Source organism: Polypterus senegalus, chromosome 12 (assembly GCF_016835505.1).
Source record: "Polypterus senegalus isolate Bchr_013 chromosome 12, ASM1683550v1, whole genome shotgun sequence".
NCBI classification, from domain to species: Eukaryota; Metazoa; Chordata; class Cladistia; order Polypteriformes; family Polypteridae; genus Polypterus; species Polypterus senegalus.
Window position 1 is genome coordinate 33,491,494 of NC_053165.1, and position 20,880 is coordinate 33,512,373.

Genomic DNA, 20,880 nt, shown 5'->3' on the forward strand with positions numbered 1-20,880 from the left:
ATGTGCCCTGCCCAGGATTGGTTCCTGCCTTGCGCCCAGTGTTGGCTGGGATTGGCTCCAGCAGACCCCCGTGACCCTGTGGTTGGATTCAACGGGTTGGGAAATGGATGGATATTCCAGCGCTGACTTTGTATATTCCGACTCTGACTTTATATATTGAAGTTTTGACTTTATATATTGCAGCGCTTACTTTATATATTCCGACGCTGACTTTATATATTCAATTTTTGACTTTATTTATTCCGACAGTGACTTTATATAATTAAGTTTTGACTTTATATATTCTGGAATGACTTTATATATACAAGTTTTGACTTTATATAGTTAAATTTTGTCATCATTTCATAACTTTTTCTTTACCATAGAAATTTAAAGACTAAATTTAACTTCCATTCCTAACAAAGATATTTCTGGCAACTAAATAGAATCTACTTATATCCAAATTCGAGCTATTGAGCTGTCGCCTGCCTGCCTGAATAAGTCACCCTCGCTTCACTCTTACTTTTTTACCGTTCATTTAATCATGGCTAGTGGCGGAAAAATTATAAAATGGAAGGAGGATTACACTGAGTATGGCTTTACCAAAACAATTATTGATGGCGAATCGATTATTCATAAAGCTTCAATTGGTGATCTGTTTTTCTGTGTTAACCTCATACTTTTTCATACTTCTTCTCAAACCAAGGGGGTGCGAGGGTAAAATGAATCGGGAAGCGCTGATCAATGTAATCTGTGTACCAGGAAATCATACATTGACAGAAGTTCCCCTTTGCATGTAATGCAAAGTGTGATTAAATGCGTGATTTTTTAACGCGTTATGGAGCACATGCATCGAAGCTTCTCAGCTGTGCTTGCGCTAAGAAAAGGAAACATTTTAAAAATAACGTAACACAATTGTCAATGTAACCTTTTGTAAGTAGTGCCTAGAGGATTCAGTGTGGAGAAACTGTATAGACAGCGTGTGTAACTTGTGGATTTTTCTGAGTGTTTGGTGGCAGCATCACAAAGTCGCTTCCGTAAAACTGCGTTAGCTGCGGAGCTCGGCTCAGAGCGAAATGAGGTGAATGGGAGGGGAGATGATGACGTGACTCCCCCACCCGCCTTAACTGTCAATCCATCACAAACACAGTCTCTCGGAATTTGCATAAGCACAGCCCTTCACCTGCAATTTTAACTTAGTTACAAAGTGATCAAAACTCTCGTTTATATCCTGCGTCCTCTCATTAAACTTGTATCCCGCATTACCCGTGGGCATGACAAACGCCAGCGGCAGCATGTCTATGAACTTAATTTAAACTTTATGTTTACACCGTGCTTTGTTTCCGAAATAGCAGCACTCATAAATATGGTTGTATATGTCACTCGCTCGCTTCTTATTGTTTCGCTGCCTTCTCAATTGTATAATGCATGTTTTCTTCAGCGCTTTTTGGAGCTCTTCCTGGTTTTCTACGTACTGCGTTGACAGTCAGTTCACGTGATTACGTGGGAGGCGTGATGATGTCACACGAAACTCCGCCCCCCACGGCTTTCGAGCTCAACTCCATTACAGTATATGGAGAAAAATAGCTTCCAGTTATGACCATTACGCGTAGAATTTCGAAATGAAACCTGCCCAACTTTTGTAAGGAAGCTATAAGGAATGAGCCTGCCAAATTTCAGCCTTCTACCTACATGGGAACTTGGAGAATTAGTGATGAGTCAGTGAGTGAGTCAGTGAGGGCTTTGCCTTTTATTAGTATAGATACCTGGATGGACCACCTCAAATTGGGACCCGAGTGCTGTCATGTAGTGGGCGACGCCTCAGCACCACAACAGTTCTGATCCCTGACAGGCCTGACCCCATTGGCTCTATGACAATTTCAACTCTCCCAGGGATGGGGCTCCCAAGGGCTTTCTCCTATTCCCTTCATTATATGAGCAGCCTTTCTATGGGTGGCTGCAGCAGAGCTACTCCCATGGAGAGCAAAAAGGAGTCCTTTCTCTCATCTCACAGCTGTGTGAAGTTTTTTTTTTATGGTGGCTGAAGTGCTAATCCTGCCACCAACCCTATGATTTCCCTTTAAGTTGGAGGACCGCTTGCAGGGCTGGATGGAGTTCAACGTCATACCCAGGACAGAACACACAACACACAATTCTTTTTCTTCTCCATTCCTCCAGGGAAGCTTCGTCTCCCTCCTCCCGACTCTGGCTCCCTGAGTAGTGTCTGCAGCCTCCTTTTATACAGGACCCCGAAAATCTCCAGGTGCTTGTTGACAGGTGTGGCAGAAAAGCTGCACTCCAGGGCTCAGCAACTGCTGAAGCACCCCCTGGCTGCACCTGTGGATCCCAACAGGGCTGCATCCAACTTCAACTCCCATGGAGCCCTGCGGGAGTCTGAGGCACTGCTGCAACCCAGGGGGGCTGCCATCTAGTATTTCAGGGGAGGTAATATATATATATATATATATATATATACACACACAAACATTCCCACATGCACAAAGGATTCAAACTCACTTTTACGCATTGCATTGACTCTGGGACTGCACTTCTTTATCATGGGTGGTCTTTATCCTGCCCTGAAGTTGCCTCAAGGAAGAGGTCATGGGAGCATGTGGACATGCTCATAAGACTTAGGTAGATTATTTTTCATTTAGACTTTGTTCCAGTGCACATTACGGTAACCATAATGTCATCTGTTCGATTGAGTTAGCTTCAGTAATTAAAGCGCTGGCAAGGCCACAGAAATGAATATGATCCAAATGTAAATGTTGAAAGCGCTGATTATTCATCACCATTTTTGATTTATATTACCACAAATATGGTAGACATACAGTGTCCTTCTATATATTCAGTCCTTCATATTTCCTAGACAAAGACATAAGCTAATTTCTCCATCTGCTTCATAAACAAAAGTAATTAAATTCCATCTAAACTGGTAAAGTGCACATTAATAACATAATCTGAAATTCAGTTAACAAATATTTTAAAGTGTGTGAGTCTGTCAAACATAAGCACTGAAAAATAGATATATGTGGTAAAAAAAGAACAAGGATTAGGCACTAAAAAGATGGCCAGAATCCCATATCAACGAGTATAATAAAAATAGATGGAGGAAAATAACTTCCCCATAACAAAGTTTGTTAATCTAATTCGAAGTTATTTGCATCTCCTGCCTACACAATCATTCATGTACAGTTAGTTACAATGTCATTTGAGCATTCCATATCTCTCACAACAATATAATTTTCTTACATACACATATACCCAGGTTAAAAATAATGCTTTTAACACAAAACAATTGTGACCAGAAAATGATACTAAATTACAATACTTTCATTACTCATCTCAAATCATTAGGTCCTTGGGTTTTCTTCCTTGTTATTTATTGCATGTGCCAGTTCATACAAAATACCACAAATTTACTTTCAGTCTCTAGCCTGCTTTCTCATATTAAAAAGTTACACTGCATTACTTTTGAGCTGTTCAATAAACCTTTTTTTACCAAACTTCTTAAGTTATGCAACATAATGGGCCACTGGGCGTGGAATATACATAATTTCTGGCAACCTGTAGTTAATTTTTGCCCACTCAGAGTGAGCATATGAGTGATATTTCTGAAATAAAGCATGATATTTTTTGCATTAAGTTGATATATGTCAGTATTACAACACAAAGGGTATCCTGGTGTGGGCAACTCAGCTAACTGGTGATAAAAAATTGGAAGATTAAATTTTAATATATTTCTAATTTAAATATGCATTTTTCTATAATGTGTGCTCAGAGAATGTTGATGATTTTGACAACAAAGACAAGCACAAATAAAATATTCTAGTAGAAATTGTTTTCCTTTGCACCCCTTTATTCCATTTATTCAATGCTTATTCTTTTCCCTTGAAGGCCTCTTCAACGTGGGCAGACGCCAATCACGCAAACTACTGACATGCTTAAGATCTGTCAGTTAGTCAATGATTGCGGATTTTATTAAATAAATGCTGGCTTTCACTAAAAGTCACGCCCATATTCTAGATCAGGTTTTCAACATTTGTTTCCCGCCAGCTTATCATAGTTCTAACTATTTCGCCTGACATTTTAATAGAGTATTATCATTGCATGTATACAGTATGTTAGTTCCTGTTCACTCATTTACAGACTATCAGCTGTTACCAAGTTTCCTATGGCATGTCAACTATAATACAATCAGCAGTCTCTGTCCGTTGCGTTCAATCAATGTGTTGACTTCCAATGCAATACTTTGATTTTTTAGACCAAAGCAAACTTTTGCAGAGGTGAACATTGACTTGTTAGCATCAAAGACTGTAATGTACTACACTGATAGTAATGTATCAATGTATTTATTTATTTATTTAAAATTTTGGAATGCTCCATTTTTCATTCTCCAGAAAGAAGCTGAGTACACTTATTTAACATGCTTAATTTGTAGTAAATTTGCAAATCTGATCTGCAAAAACACAGGATTTCAGATCTACTCTTATTAAGGGTAGACTTCAAATTAGAATGTTGTTCTTCGCACGGCGTACCACAAGCACACGGAATAAATTACCAAAAAGAGTGGCGGGGAGTATGAGCTGCGAACTTACAAAACTTGAATTGATGGAAATATTAGATGAACAGGATTGATGAGCTTGTTAAGGGAAATGGTCTGTTCTCATCGAAAATTGTTCTGCTATTCTATTCCAATATTCTAAAGCCCAAAATGTTATAACCAAATATATCCAGATACTGTATAAAGGCAGTTTTAGGCCTTATGTATTCTACAATTAACCCAATTTAATTATTATTATTTAAACACAGGAGAAACAAAACTCAGTATCACCAAAAAACTGCAGGAAAACAAATAATTATTATGTTCTTTAAACTGCCTCCTGATCTTTGCTGTAAACTGGCACCAATTAACAGCTTTGGCTACTGCCAAATTAAGGAGACTGCTTGTTAGACACACATATGAGACTGCACGTGGTAGAAAGACTTCAACAGACATAAGGAATTTGCTGTTTAGGTGAATCAGGTAGCTGCACAGACAAGAACAAAGAAGGTGCCACCAATCAGTGGGAAGGGCCATTTGCACTAGTGGAAAAGGGATTTTTAACAGTTAGCTGGTTCCAATAACCATACAGAAAACAGGTAAGAAACAAACTCCAAATGTAAGAGTTGGATATCTTGGATATCTAAATGGAAAGTGGCTAAGCAAAAACATCTGCTGGCAAATACCTGCCTTGACATGACTAGACTGATATTCTACAGAGACATAAGTTGGGTCAGAATAACAGAACACTCGCCACTCAGCAAGCCAATCACTTGAGAAGACATAGCAATCTAGACAAAACAGCATAAGTGCCATTCGCCATAAATGAGCCAGCCAGACAAAAAGATAAACCAAAGAAAAAAAGCTGCTAGAAATTTCCTCTAAAACCTACTTGATCCATCCCCGCAATTCCCAAATCTGTTGCTTTAGTTATAGGCATTCAGTGGGGGATGATAGCAGTATGTTGACATTGAAATTTGTAGTAGTTTATACAGTTTAACAACAAACTGAAAAAATGCAGCATATCTGTGAACTTCATTATACTGCTAACTGGAAAGTGGATATTCCTGAGCAGATTTTCCATCAGAAACATTTATTATTATTATTATTATTATTATTATTCATACTGTATGCCCGCACAGTTACAAACTAGAGAATGTTTGCCACATCTTAAAAACAAAACTAAAAAGGTTAATTTGCAAAAGTTACAGACATAGTACTATTAAGAATAATGTAGACAACATGATTATTACTAACATCTTAGAGTTATTTATTTTTAAAATGAGGGATATCTACGATCTTCAGCAGAGTCTTCCTGTATGTATTTTACTGAAGTGTGTGCATCAGTCTGAAAAAAATATTGCTGACAAGCAAAGTATGAATAATATGTAGTTGGAAAATCTACTTACCATTGGAGATAGCAAGGCTTATGAGCAGTTGAGTAAACTTTATCTAGTAAGAGCAAAAAAAAAAAAAAAAGGTCAGTTTCTTTATTTCTGTGCCAATTTTTTATTTCTTCTTAAAAATAAAGTATTTCTGGACAGTGGTTTAACTCCTTAATGTCACTGATGATCACATCTGCTCAGGCCCGAGTATCACATTTCTTTTTTCTTTTACAGACTTGGAAGGCAAACTTTATTGCAGAAGTTTCATTGTAAACATGACCCTGATGATGCATTGCTGGGTGGTTCCATCTTCTGTTTTCGCTAACAAACTGCTCAACATATATCCTTGAGCAATGAGTCCTTTGGAATGGCAAAAAATTTTTTTTCTGTGCCTAAAACAGTGTTGTTCTAAAGCATGTCTTTCAGGGTAGTTACAGAATGAAGTGTATTCCTCAGATGGGCAGTCAAGAAAATCGAGCATGACAGGACACCTTAGAGTGCTATGTGGTTTGAGAAATTGCTTAAGATGTTTAAGACATTGACACAGAATTGCAGCAGTGTGTTTGAGAAATGAATACTGAGTGGCTCTGGTTTCTGTGAAGGTTTGAAAGTTGCAAAGCACTTGGTTGAATAAGAGTCTATGGCTTCATGTTGACAGCAAAGGCAGAAGTGGCACATTCAGCCAATAAGGTATTTTCCAGTTTTAACCAGTTCACTGTCATACAGCAATTAAACACAACAATATGATGTTCATATTTATCCTTAATTAAATTATTTGCATTTTATGTGCTACTCTTACAACCTCAACAGCACTGCATTGTATTTCTTCAATTCCAATAACTATCTTTTGATCCTATACAAGTGCACTACTTTAATAAGAAAACACTACTAGTGCCAAACCAGTGTTACTTACCATTGGCCCAGAGTACAAATATACCATATTGTTTCCAATTTAAGGCAATCTCAAATTTAAGATGCACCCGCCTTTTAAAACATATTTTAAGGAAAAAAAAGACTGGTAAATATAAACGCATACTAAGATCTTTTTTTTCCTTTTGTGTAATCAATTTGACTTGACAAGCTCATGCGTATGGAAACTGTTTACCTTTCACAAGACCATGTGCACTGAAGCACTTTCCTCTTCACAAGCCCTTATGCCCTGAATTACTTTCCCTTTCATAAGCTTGCACAAACTCATTTCCTACATTTATGTAACTGTTAAGATGGACCCAAGTTTTAATTTGAAATCATTTAAAAACGTTCATGTTAAATTGGAAGCAATAAAGTATTTATAATAACCCACTTACACTGCTTCCCTGATCACACAGAAATTTAAGACACTCAGGCAGGTTGCATAAAGGTAAACTAAGAAGTATAACAATGTGGAAGTAATAAGGATGAAAATATGTAGCTAAATTATTACTTTTTGAAATTTTTAATGCCAAACTCCCATCTTCCAACTTCTCCTTGATTCTTTCTCTCACATACCGAGACTGTCCTGCAGAGCGAAAGGACCATGTTCGACCTCGGATCTGTTTCTTCATCCGGTGAGTACCATTGTTGAATGGTAGTTTGATGAGCTGTTAAAAAGATGGAATGAATCACCACTAGTTCTGTGTGAACTAATTGTAACAGTTTGTGACTGGGACCTGCTGCAAGGATGTAATGGCTGGGTTCTAATATAACACAATGCACATTCTTCACTTTGTTTTTAGTTTAGAAGCTAAAAAGTATATATGGCATATAACAGCAAAACACAAGTGTAGTTCTCTGCATCATTTGCACTGAAATTTCTTACAAATTACTTCTCTGCTTCCTGTACTTAGGTACTGGATCACACACTTCTCAGCTTCTTTCAAAGGAGATGTGGAGCTGGAAGGAGTGATGGCTGACTTTTGGGAGATGGTGAAGACTGAGGGAGAGGAGAAACACTGTCAACTGATCGACATCTCAAACATGTATGGCATGAGTGAACAGATAATTATTCATTTTGCCAAGTGTAGTAGGAGGCTAGGTCATGGCAAATGGTGGGGATATTCCTACAAGGCCATTGCAATAAAGGGAACCTTGATTATAATGACCTATATAGTCTTCCAGTAAAATGTAAGGATCCCTAAGTTTAACTGTTGATAGCTGGGAGGGTGATTATCCTTTGTGTAGCCCCTTGCTACACCTAATGAAGGACAGGCTTCCTGGAGTTGAATGGGGCTCAGAACAGCAAGGGTAGCTGGAGATGGCAAGGAGGGAATTTTAGAAGGATAGCCCTTGAAATTCCACAGTGAATTCACAAACTCTCGAAAGTTATGCCAGACTTAAAATCTGGTCAAAGTCCTAGTGAGTGTAGAGTTGAGAGATTAGAACTGAGTACTGAACTAAATGGAAGAAAAGAGGCTGGTACATCTATGAAAAATGTATGGCAAGTAAGAAACAAGAGCGTTTTTATATTGCTAAGATAGGAAGTGGATTAGTCACTCATCGGATAGAAAGGGTGACAATCCTGGTTTAGAAAGAATCAAATTGGCATTGGTTTTGTTGTTTCTCTTTCTTTATTATGTGTACTCTTATCAGTCCTTATGTTAATACCTCCCTTGAGCTATTTATTTACTGTAAAAAACTATTTATATATATTTTGGCCTCCTTGGAATTTATTCTGGGTTTAAGTATTGTTTGAGAGTGATTTCTAATGTCCACACATTTATTGCAGTTGTGCATATCAGTGACATTAAATAGACCTGGCTTGTGTTGCTCATTGTTTAATCAGATCATTTATCAGTTCAATCATTAAGCTCATGCATCTTCCTGGAATGTAGTGAGAACTGTACAATCCTGTATGTTTGGAATATATAATAGGAGGTTTTCTGTTTAAAACTACTGTAGTTTAGTTTCTAAACTTATATTTTGCCATAGATGTTTCCTAAAAGTAGTATCTGTAGCATAAGTGATGTCTAATTTAGCTCAGAAACCTATATGCCTTACATTTAAATGCTTGGATTGTCTAGATTTCAAAAATCAAATTTAAAAAGTCACAAAACCAAATATGGTTAATTTCAAAAGAATTCTTACAGAAAAAAAAGAAACATTCACAAAACACAAAATCCTAAATGCAAAAGCAAAGCGCTAAAACTAGAGAATCCAAATATGAACACTATCAAGAATATTAACCAGAAAACAACTGAGTAGCATAACAGGGAGGTGAAGGACACTAGTCAGTCCATGGAGACCATTAACATTACAAACAGCATAAAAATGCACAGAAAGAACAAACAGTATACAAAAAAGGACAAAAATGACTAAAAGACAAGAACAGTAGTGCTGTTGACTCACAGCTCTAGGGACACGTTTGCAGTTTGCTTGTTCTCCTTGTATTTGAGTGGCCTTTTAGTCAGGTACTCTGCTCTTTTCCCACATTTTAAAGAGTTGTGTTTTTGATTAATGGGAGTGTTCTTCCAAAGCAGAATGACCATTTATTTTAGGATCAGATGATGAAATGAGAACCAACATGTAGTACGTAGCAATGTCAAAACCAAAGCGGCAAACTAATCTTTCAACAAGCCAAAAATGTGAGACATGAATCAGAATCGTAGCCAGTAAGTCAGCAAATTGAGAATGAAAATTACCAAGAAGTGCACTTAAAGTTTTTAGAATTATCCAAACACAGATACAGAAATGGAGCATAGTATGTTTTTATATACAGAACTTACCATAATGCAACCAACCATCAATATTCAAAATTGTGCAGTGAAAATGTGTTAAAATATTTCAGCTTTGTCAGGAAATAAAATACACCAAAATAAATATTTGTATCAAATTCTTTGAACTCAGAAACCCTAGAACAGCCATCAGGAAGTTCCAGGAACTCCTCAGAAAAGCAAGTAAAATTTAACAAAAAAACATCAGTCATAATAGGGAGAGCCACGATAGGCCTGGTATAATTATGTGTGTGTGTAAAACATGAAATGGACTGTTAGAAGTCCCGCCAAGTGTTCATTGTTGCCAGGACAGTCTAGAGACAACTTAAAAAAGATGGATTTCTCTCACTTGAGTGTAAATTTGAAAGGATTTGAGTAATTATATCTGAGGAGTTAGGAACTTGTCACATAATTTCTAAGATATGATGAATTGAAGAATTATGGAATCCATAAACAAAACAGTCTAGGCCATCCTAATTGAAGATGGAAAGATGTTCTATTGATTGCAGTCACTTAAGCAAATATGTGACCATCTAAAATTGACTTGCAGCATACTCACTTGAATCTGTGCTTGCTTATCCAGATCAACACATGACTGGAACCGCAAATTTACTCTTCAGAACACACCCAACTGTGGAAAGAAGAGAAAAGTGTCCCTTCTCTTTGACCATCTGGAGCCTGGCGAGCTTGCAGAACATTTAAGTTATTTGGAATTCAAGAATTTCTGCCGCCTTACGGTAGGATTCTTTTGCTTTTTGAGGTGATCTATAGGCAATGCTGGATTTATTATTGATTTCATTTTCTTGTTTTAATTTTCTACACCTATTTGTATTAATATTGTGAAAGGTATTGGATATCTCACCTTTAAACATGCAGAATACTAAACAGTTGGTAGGCTATTAATAGCCTAAAATCATCCTGACAAATTTTTTGCATTCCCTTTGCTGTACCATTTAATGAGCTTCCTTTTTGTTCTGCAGAACTGATAGCACACACAGTACCTCACTATTCAACATTTTTTGCTGCCATAGCATTAGAAAGGTGGTACTGTAGAACAACCTATAAACAGTACAAAAAAGTACAAATAGTTAGAAAGAAAAGACATGATAAGAACTGACTACTTAGTTTATCATTACTTGTCACCCGATATTCACCAAACTTAACAAAATATTGTTGAGATTTGAAGGTCTCAAAATACTACAAAAAGAGATGTTTTCGATATACAGTATCTGTGGTTATTTTTGGAAAGAAAACATATCTAACATTTGTGCCAAATTGACCTTTAGTTAGTTTCTCCCAAGAACTAGTTTTGAGTTTTAAGTACCCTATGAGCCCCATTCAAAATTTTAAACACTTATCTCATCTAAACATAATCTCACTATGTTTTACAATCAGGGCGGCGCAGTGGTAGCGCTGTTGCCTCGCAGTTAGGAGACCCAAGTTCGCTTCCTAGGTCCTCCCTGCGTGGAGTTTGCATGTTCTCCCCGTGTCTGTGTAGCGGCTTTAGAATGGTTGCTGGTGATTTGGAAGAAGACAGACACAGCAATACCCGAATTCTGCCGTTTATTCTACAAAAGCGTCATCCAGCTTTTTTCTACAAGACAAGCAGTAAAGGGCACAGTCAGCACATGCAACGTCAGGCGCTCGGTCTCCTGCAAAAGCGTCATCCAGCTTTTGCCAGGAGTCTGCTGTACGCTACATGCGCGTCCCGTGGGTGATGCATCAATTAAAGTGACCCCCCCGCTACAACAGACAAATAGGAACTATATACAACAGATACAATGATTACATTCAAAAATAAATAAAATTTACAATATATATAAAACAAAAGAAGTTCAGTATATATAAAAAAAAAGTTTTGAGAATGTTCACAATAAAACAAACTAACTCAGCCACATACTCCCCCCTGAACTTCTCAAAACACTGAGGGTCAGGCAATGGCAGAGTTCTAAATAACAGTAACATAACATGTCATTATTTTCTCACAGTACATCACAGTACTCTTACGTGCGACAAAACCCGTCTCCCAACCAAAAGGGAAAGTGTCAAAAGGAAGCTGGCCAGACTTCCAATGTTCACTTGCATAAGAAAGTGCCTTATACACAATCTCATCTTAATGAATAAATGACTGTTACTCCAACATTGAACTTACTTAACAGAAGTATACATATTATACACATTGCTAATTAACTTAGAACTATTCCAATAGGATAACTGACGATTGTTCACAAAAATAAAGTTTTGGCTAACCCACTAACACCACCACTAGCTTGTTTGTTTCTCTGCGTCATGTTCTGAATCAATCTGTTAACTGGTTTTACTATCCTTCCTACTCTTGTTCTGATGTGCCCTACTGTGCTACTTGGTGCTCTATCGTGTCTCAAAGTGGTTTCTGACATCGATCTTCTAGCTACTTGGTCCTCAGGATGACTGTGGTTCGGTTCTGGCACTTCTGCACCATGCAAACTATCCGTTTCACTGTTGTTGGCCCTGTTTGTCTCAACCCCAACACTATGACTATCGGCACATGGTCCAGCATGACTATCACTACTGTCTGCTTGGGTGTTGTCAGCCTCTGGCACAGCATTCTCAGTGGATACTTCAGGAGATTCAGATGATGCACATTCTCTTTCTGGAGGAACTAAAGTCTCTGCTACCCAACTGGTAGTACGCTCTATTGGGTCAAACTCTGATCCAGTCACAGAGGCAGTTCTATCCACATCACACTGGTCCCAACTTGGTTCAGAGCCACTATCAAAGGAAGGCTCCACTTCCTGTTCGAATACCACTGGCAAGAAGCTAGCTTGCAGGATCAAATTCCTATGAACAATCTTCTCCTGTCCATTGATGGTGTTTTTGATGTGGTATGTATGGCACTTTGAATCTTTAGAGACCACAGTGTACAGTGTAGAGTCCCATCTGTCAGCCAACTTCCTGCGACCACGTTCACCTCTGTTTGCCAAGAGAACTCGATCTCCTTCCTCAATGTCTGCACCTTTTGTCTTCATGTTGTACAAGTCTGCCTGGCGCCGCTGGCTGGATTCAGTGTTGACTTGGGCCAAGATGAGAGCTTCCTTGAGGTCATCCCTCATTCGCCTGACATAGCTATCATAGTCAATGATATCACTGTTCCTCTCCACATTGTGGAACATAACATCTACCGGCAGTCTAGGGACCCGCCCATACATGAGGTAGAAGGGAGCATACCCAGTTGACTCATGAGCTGTACAGTTATATGCGAAAGTCAATGTCTGCAGCATTTGCGCCATTTAATCTTATCCCTGGGCGTAAGGCTCTGATCATGTTCCCTAAGGTTCTATTGAATCTCTCAGTGTGGCCATTCCCCATTGGGTGATAAGGTGTTGTTCTTGACTTTTCACACCTGCAATTTGTAACAGCTCCTGGATCAGTTGGCTCTCGAAACTCGCCCCTTGGTCTGAATGGATCCTCTGGGGGAATCCATAGACACAAAAATATCTATCCCAGAGCTGGCGCGCAACTTGTTTTGCTGACTGGTCTGAGCAGCAGAAAGCATGGGCCATCTTGGTGAAGTGGTCTGTCACCACCAATACATTCACACTCCTTCCTCTGGAGTCCTCGGCAGACCAAAAGTCCAGACAAACCAGCTCAAGGGGGTACGTAGTCTTGATACTTTCGAGTGGGGCTCTTCCCTCTGGCTCCAGGGTCTTGCTGACTACACAGCGTTTGCAGCATTTGACATAGTCTCGGACATCGTGCTCCATGGTACTCCAGAAAAATCTCTGCCTTGCCAGGAACAGTGTCCTACTCTGACCCTGATGACCGGCATCATTGTGGACACCACGAAGAACATGTGTGACTAAGGAGGAAGGTGTCATATACTGGTGGCGCTTCTTCCCAGTCACTGAGTCTTTACATACTCTGTACAGGATACCATCAAGCATTTTCAGTTTCTCCCATTGTTTCAGAGTCTTAAGAACCTTCAGCGATAGTACAGCCCTTTCTCTCCTTGACGGCCTCCCTCGGGTGACAAATGGGATGACCTGGGACAATATAGCATCTCTCCTTTGCTCATCCTGGAGCTCTTGGAGTGAGAAGACGGGCAAAGCATCTTGGCCAGGTGGGATTAGCTGTTCCAGGTCTTGAGCCAACCAAGTGACCACCCTTTGGTTGGCTCCTTGGTCCCATTCCATATGACCTGAAAGGACCGCAGACACTTCACCGCTTGTCATAGAGCAATGTCTAAGGCTCTCAGGTGGGAATGAGCACTTGATACTCTGGTTGTTAGCACTGACTCTAAATGCCTCCTGGACCATGCCCTCTCTAACCTGCTCCGACTCCTCTAACAGTGCTTTGTACGGCTCTTTAATGAGCCTCTGGCAAACACGATTTTGGACAAAGGGCTGCCTGCTTAGGGCGTCTGCAACAATGTTCTTACTACCAGAGATGTACTTGATGTCGAAGTTGTATGGGGACAGTTTTGCTACCCATCGCTGCTCGCATGCATCGAGTTTGGGCTTTGTGAGGATGTAGGTTAGCGGATTGTTGTCTGTCCAGACGGTGAAGTTGTGTCCCTTTAGCCAATGGCTAAATTTATCACAAACAGACCATTTCAGTGCCAAAACTCTAGACGGTACGCTGGATAGTTGCTCTGAGCACGGGTGAGAGCCTTACTGGCAAAGGCAATGGGGCGTGCTTTACTTTCACCCTCTTGGACCTGAGATAGCACAGCCCCTAATCCATCCTGCGAGGCATCAGTGGACAAGATGAATGGTCGACTAAAATCAGGGTGTGCGAGGACAACAGAGTCCAAGAGAGTAGATTTTAACTGTTCAAATGAGTCACGCTGCTCCTGCCTCCAGTCACTTGGGTGTAGTTTCCTGAACGAAGCAGCACCTCGTGCATTCCCTTTCCTCCCCTTAGGTGCAGCAGTCAGGGCGAACAAGGGCTTGGCTATACTGGAACAATCTTGGATGAACTGCTGATAGTACATGACCATGCCCAAGAATGACCTGATCTTCTTCTGTGATGGCGTTAAGCCATCCTCCATCATAAGGTCAGCCTCTGTCATAGCAGCGATAGCTTTGACCTTGTCAGGGTCAGTTGAGACACCACTTTCATCCACGATATGCCCCAAGAACCTCACAGTTCTTCTGAGTAGCTGGCATTTTTTTGGGGCCAGTTTCAGTCCATGAGCATGGAGCCTGCTGAAGACCATCTCCAGCCTCTTGAGGGCTTCAGCTTCATTGGGTGCATACACTAGTACATCATCCAAGTAACAGAGCATCGTCAGGAAGTTCTGGTCACCAAAATACCCATCATGAGGCGCATGAAGCTTGCAGGGCTATTACAGAGGCCCTGGGAGCCTGTTAAATTCATACAGCCCCATAGGTGTGGTGAAAGCTGTAAGTTTTTTGTGTTCCTCTGCCATTGCGATGTTATAAAAGCCAGAGGTAAGGTCCATGGCACTAAAGATGGCGCTCCCTCCTAGAGCTGCAAGACAGTCAGACTGGTGTGGCAAGGGATGTGCGTCCTTGATTGTGCGCGTGTTCAGCCAGCGATAATCCACACATATCCTGAGATCACCATTCTTCTTCCAAACAAGCACTAGTGGGGAGGCCCACTCACTGTTAGACTTGCGGATGATCTCAAGCTCTTCCATCTCTGTGAGCACTTGACGGAGCTTATGATATTGCCCTGGTGGGACACGCCGATATGGAAGTCTGAAGGGTCGATCATCAGACAGATGGATGTGGTGAACAAAGTCTTTAGCCATCCCACAGTCAAGCTTACTCTTTGAGAACACATCCTCATACTTTTGCACTAGCTGCAGCAACTGAGATTTCCAGTGGTGGGACACCTCACAGGAGTCAATATCCAGATCTTCCAACCCCAACTTATGTAGGCTATCGTGAAAACTGGGACAAGGAGGGTCACCTTGCTTGTTGGCCACTTCATCACACAGCGTCTGACTCTGCAGCTCAAGCTCCTCTGCTGGTGTCTGTCCAGTGGTCACATCCAAATCTTCAACAGCAATGCAGGGTGACACATTTGCAACCTTGGTGTTGCGCTTTAAGATGATTGGTTTGTCAGAGGTGTTCAAAATTCTTATTGGGACCCACTTATCACCACTCATGGAGCACACCGACCTGCAGACAATGATGCTTTTCTTGTGAGTTTGTGCCTTAGATGGTTCAATCAAAATGGCACTGCCCTCAGAAAGAGGTGAGGCTGCAGGTAATTTGGCCCAAACCAGGTGTTCTTGTTTAGGGAGAAGAGTCACTGCCTGCGCCAACCTGGCGGTTCCAATAGCATCTGGGATTGTCTCACCTCTCCACCTGCTAATGCCAGACAGCATATTAAGAAACTGCACTATTTCAGGTGCTTTAGCGGACTCAGGTTTGCTTACAACATGCCAGAACTGGGAGACTGCTTGAACCACTTTAGAAGGTGCTTTATAACATTTGTGCCCAGGATAAGCTGGTCTTTTGCCCAGGGACAACCAGGGCAGGCACACTGAATGCACATCCATACACCTCCATCATTAAGTTGTAAATGCACTTGGGCCTAACCTCAACTCCACCACAGCCAATGAGCACAACATCAGTCTGGATATTGTCAATCTCCAGTGCCAATCCAGCATTCTTTAGCACCTGCTCAGCTTCCTCATTAATGGTGCAAGCCATAGAGCCGTGTCGAGCAACGCTTGTAATGAGACTTTATCACCCACCTGTGCACTGGTATAAAACAGACTGTCAGCTTTATCAAGTCTAATCATGTTCTGAAACAGTACAGTACTCCCAGGTGGGGCAGATTTCAGGCACTTTGTATACACAAACTGCACATCTTCATCAAGGTTGAGGGCTTCAACATTTTTACTCACACTGTCCCCTCCTGAGTGTGAGCAACTTAGTTTCCCTGATCAGATGAGCTAACGTTTTGTGCAATAATGGCTTTGGGGCAGTCTCTCCGCTGATGCCCTATTTCTAGACAGGTTAGACATCTCCTCTCCCGCATACAATGTGTTCGTGTTGAGTGAGAGGCGTCCCGCAGACTTGGCATGGAGGGAAACGTGCTGGGGTTGAAGCCTGTGGTCTAGCTGTAGCATGAACAGGCTGACTGGTGCGCTCCAACACTCTCTCCAGCATACTTAACACACGCTCCAGAGCATTTGGCTCTGAAATGACTGCCTCACTTGACTTGGTTGGATTAGGCGGGCTGCACCTGGCTGTGTTCACATGAGCACATGCAACTTCGGGTTCTGGCACACTGCTACTTGTTACGGCAGTGGCCACTTGTATAGCATGTGACTTGATCATGTCTGCACCTGATCTTTTAGCTCGGCATTCTCGCTGATGCTCATCTATAGCCTCTTGTACCTCTGTAATTGACCACTTGCTTGTAGGCTTACACTTGAAAACACATGCGAGACTACGGTCAGGACAGTTTCGGATAAACATCATGGCTATTTCTGCATCCATATTCTCTAATTTACTACCCTGACGTCCCAAGTGCCTATTAGCCACTTCAGCAGCTGTGTTCAACCTGACCCAGTAATCTATTGGCGTTTCTGTTGCTATTGGTTGGGTGGCATAGAAATCGCCAGTGGTAGACATGAAGCAGGGCTCTCACTAAAATAACGTCTCAATATAGAATAGATTGTCTCAGGGTTAACAGTAACACCAGGTGAGGGGTTGCTTTTCAGTCCCACTTTGACTATACTTTTTGCCTTACCAAGGAGGTGGTTCAGGACCTCATCTCCCTGTTCATGACTTGGAAGGACTTTTTTATGCAGGTACACCTCCATCAGCTCAATCCACTCCTGAATGGAGTATCTGTCTGCACCATCGCCACGATACATCGGGGGCTCTTTAATATCTGGCCTCACTACTAAGCTCACTTTGGACAAGTTTAGGGTTGTGTCAGGTGGTTCAACCCTAGCTGACTCAGCTGGTGGAGGCTGACTTGGAGTGAATGGGTGCTGACTAGCCAGCAAACAGCTGGCTATGGATTCACCTATCTGGCTCCCCAACTCACCAATTAACACACGTAATTGTTGTACAGTGTTGTCATTTGTAACGGGAGTCGAGAATTGAGGTTCAGGGGCAGGTATGTCATTTACACTTTCTGATTCAAATGGTTCATTTAAATCATAGGTTAGCACTGAGGTCCTACCAGCTGCTCCATCTATATTAAACAAACCCCTCCCCCTGCCTAGAAGTTGTGTAGAAATATTAAAGGTATGTTGACCTCTGCCTGCCATATCTCACACAGGAACAAAACAGTTACAATAACAGTGAGCAAGAACTATAAAGCAGTTTACATTAAATATTTCAACTTATGTCACTAACTCTTAACATGAACTTATATTAACCACAGTTGCGCTTATGCAAAACACCAAAAACCATCTCAGCAGCTACAAAAGATCCACACTTCCACCAACTTGATATCCCAAAATGTCACGAGCACACAGCTTGACCTCGGCGATCGGCGGTAGCTGATCAGTGGATCCGGGTCACGGCACCAGTTTTATGTAGCGGCTTTAGAATGGTTGCTGGTGATTTGGAAGAAGACAGACACAGCAATACCCGAATTCTGCCGTTTATTCTACAAAAGCGTCATCCAGCTTTTTTCTACAAGACAAGCAGTAAAGGGCACAGTCAGCACATGCAACGTCAGGCGCTCTCGGTCTCCTGCAAAAGCGTCATCCAGCTTTTGCCAGGAGTCTGCTGTACGCTACATGCGCGTCCTGTGGGTGATGCATCAATTAAAGTGACCCCCCCGCTACAACAGACAAATAGGAACTATATACAACAGATACAATGATTACATTCAAAAATAAATAAAATTTACAATATATATAAAACAAAAGAAGTTCAGTATATATAAAAAAAAAGTTTTGAGAATGTTCACAATAAAACAAACTAACTCAGCCACATCTGCGTGGGTTTCCTCCCACAGTCCAAAGATATGCAGGTTAGGTGCATTGGCGATTCTAAATTGTGCTTGGTGTGTGGGTGTGTGTGCGTGTGCCCTGCGGTGAGCTGGCACCTTGTCCAGGGTTTGTTTCCTGCCTTGTGCCCTGTGTTGGCTGGGATTGGCTCCAGCAGACCCCCCGTGACCCTGTAGTTAGGATATATGTAGCGGGTTGGATAATGGATGGATTTACAATCAGAGATTCAACTTTCCTAATAATTCAAACTGTAGATTCCTGGAAAAGGTTTTGCAGTAATTTTTTTATAATTACTCCTAAACACAAGGACCAAAACTGTAAAAATCTTTGCACAAACTTAAATTGAATCAATAATTTAAATTCAATAACAAAGACTAAATTAAATAATGAACTAAACAACAACAGTCAATAAAGGATAAAAAGGAAAATCCCAGAAAATTATTCTAAATAAGAAATGAAAGAACAAATACAAACGCAATGATTGATTATTAGTTATTAAAAAAAAGATATCAGGCTAAAGAGAAGAAAAACAGAAATAAGTAAACTGTAGTCAATTTAAAGTGACAGACAAAGCCAAAGGTTAGGAAACAAATTAATTTGTCAAAAATCCCTTATAAATTTGTAAGAAATACCATAGCTAAAACTACCTAGTACCACCCAAAATTCAAAATCACTATTTATAAAAAAAATAGTAAAAAGCCAACAAAGAATCAAAACAAAAGTCTCAAGAGAGGCAAGGGCACTGCATACATTTTAATACATGCTAAAGGAACACTACAGAAGAGCTGAAATCACTGCAGTTACTACTAATGTCACAACAAAAAGGTTGTGGCAACAAGTTGTCTTCTATTGCCCTCTCAGGTGACAACTGCACCTGATAGGTCCAGTTCTAATTGTGGCCTGAACTAAAAAAGCAGAGCAATAAGGTACGTGAGAAATTGGGAGAAAATAACCAGAAAAACAAACAGAAATATGGTAACATTATACAAATTTTTAAATAGGGACCTTTTGTTAGTTTGAAAACATGTTTTTTTCTACAGATTTCTTTTTAAAGTTGTTGTTTGACTTTAAATTTTTACTTCTTTTGAAACTGTTCATATAGTTAATTTACTTTGGTTACTGTTTTTGGGAATTATTCCTTGCTCAAACAACTTTATTCGACTTGTTTCTTAATCTAATGACAATACTAACTGTTTTGGTCCCCTTTAATGGAATGATGGAACAGGTTAACAACAGAATAAAATGACACTGATAAGAAAATATATACATATATGTACAATATAATTTATATTTTTTCACTTCTAAAAGTGAAAACAGGGCAGTAACATTAAATAACAGGAGACAGGCACCTGGTTTGGATTCTAAGGTGGTTAGCAGCAGGATCTGAAAGGTGTTTATATGTTTTAAACATGATACACAGATTTTCTCTCAGTTTCAGTTTCTACTCACATCTTAGAAATATACACATTAGGTTTGATGGCAACTTTAGAGCAACATGGTAAGGTGTTGCCTGAGTGTAGGCATATCTGCAAGTGTGCCAAGTAGTGGACTTGTATGCTCCTCAGAGCTGTTCCTTCTCCAGTAAGATAATGCTCCTAATGCATATGTAATGCATAAAGCATGTCCATAAAAAGAGTAGGTATATAAATAAAGTTGCACTACAATGGCTAAGAATAAAAATAACTGTAAGAGTCAAGCAAAATGTATCTTACAGTTCTCAAAAAAGCTACTCATTGTGTATTCAAAGCTTTCTTGTCTGTTTTCAAACACTGTAAAGTGTACTAACATTATTAGCTTTACATACTGTAAAAGCTGAATAAGCGGATTCTGAGGATTATAAGTCATTATCTTCTTAATAAGTTAATTTAATACACACAGTTTTAAAAGACAAGATAGATTATGAATGTATAATTAAGAAATGATAAGTTTATACAAAGAAGATGCTATTGTGTTATTTTGTTTAATGAGGAAGAATTTTTTTTTTTACAGTATTAGAGTGTATACAAAATATCAGATGCAAGTAAGAATTTAACTGTGCTCTGTACATATGACAAAAATGATCCTGCAAACCTATAAATGTGTAATATATTTTTTACATAAATGTTCAAAAACATTTTCATAAATTAAGCAAAGATTTACAAAATTACATGAGGCAGAGATTCAACTGGCAGAAAATAAAAGGTTATCGTGCTATGTGATTGTGTGAAATTGAAGATGTTAAAAGTAAGCATATGTGACAAGGCCAGTTTTCATTTAAATATATATAAATTAGTTTAAATAAATAAATGCATACATTTAATAATCAAATTGTTTAAATTTGCAGATAGCATTTGATTCAGTGTTAACAGA

General features: G+C 39.9%; 1 protein-coding gene across 3 annotated transcripts in view; it reads left to right on the forward strand.

Annotated features, from left to right (window-relative positions):
• rasgrp4 (RAS guanyl releasing protein 4) overlaps positions 1 to 20,880 on the forward strand; it is a 176,637-nt gene that overhangs the window by 98,712 nt on the left and 57,045 nt on the right. For all 3 annotated transcript variants that reach the window (XM_039770783.1, XM_039770781.1, XM_039770782.1), the window contains exons 3-6: positions 6,145 to 6,250; positions 7,395 to 7,457; positions 7,737 to 7,868; positions 10,183 to 10,336. In XM_039770783.1, the coding sequence (XP_039626717.1) occupies positions 6,145 to 6,250; positions 7,395 to 7,457; positions 7,737 to 7,868; positions 10,183 to 10,336 (455 nt within the window). The remainder of the gene's footprint in view (positions 1 to 6,144; positions 6,251 to 7,394; positions 7,458 to 7,736; positions 7,869 to 10,182; positions 10,337 to 20,880) is intronic.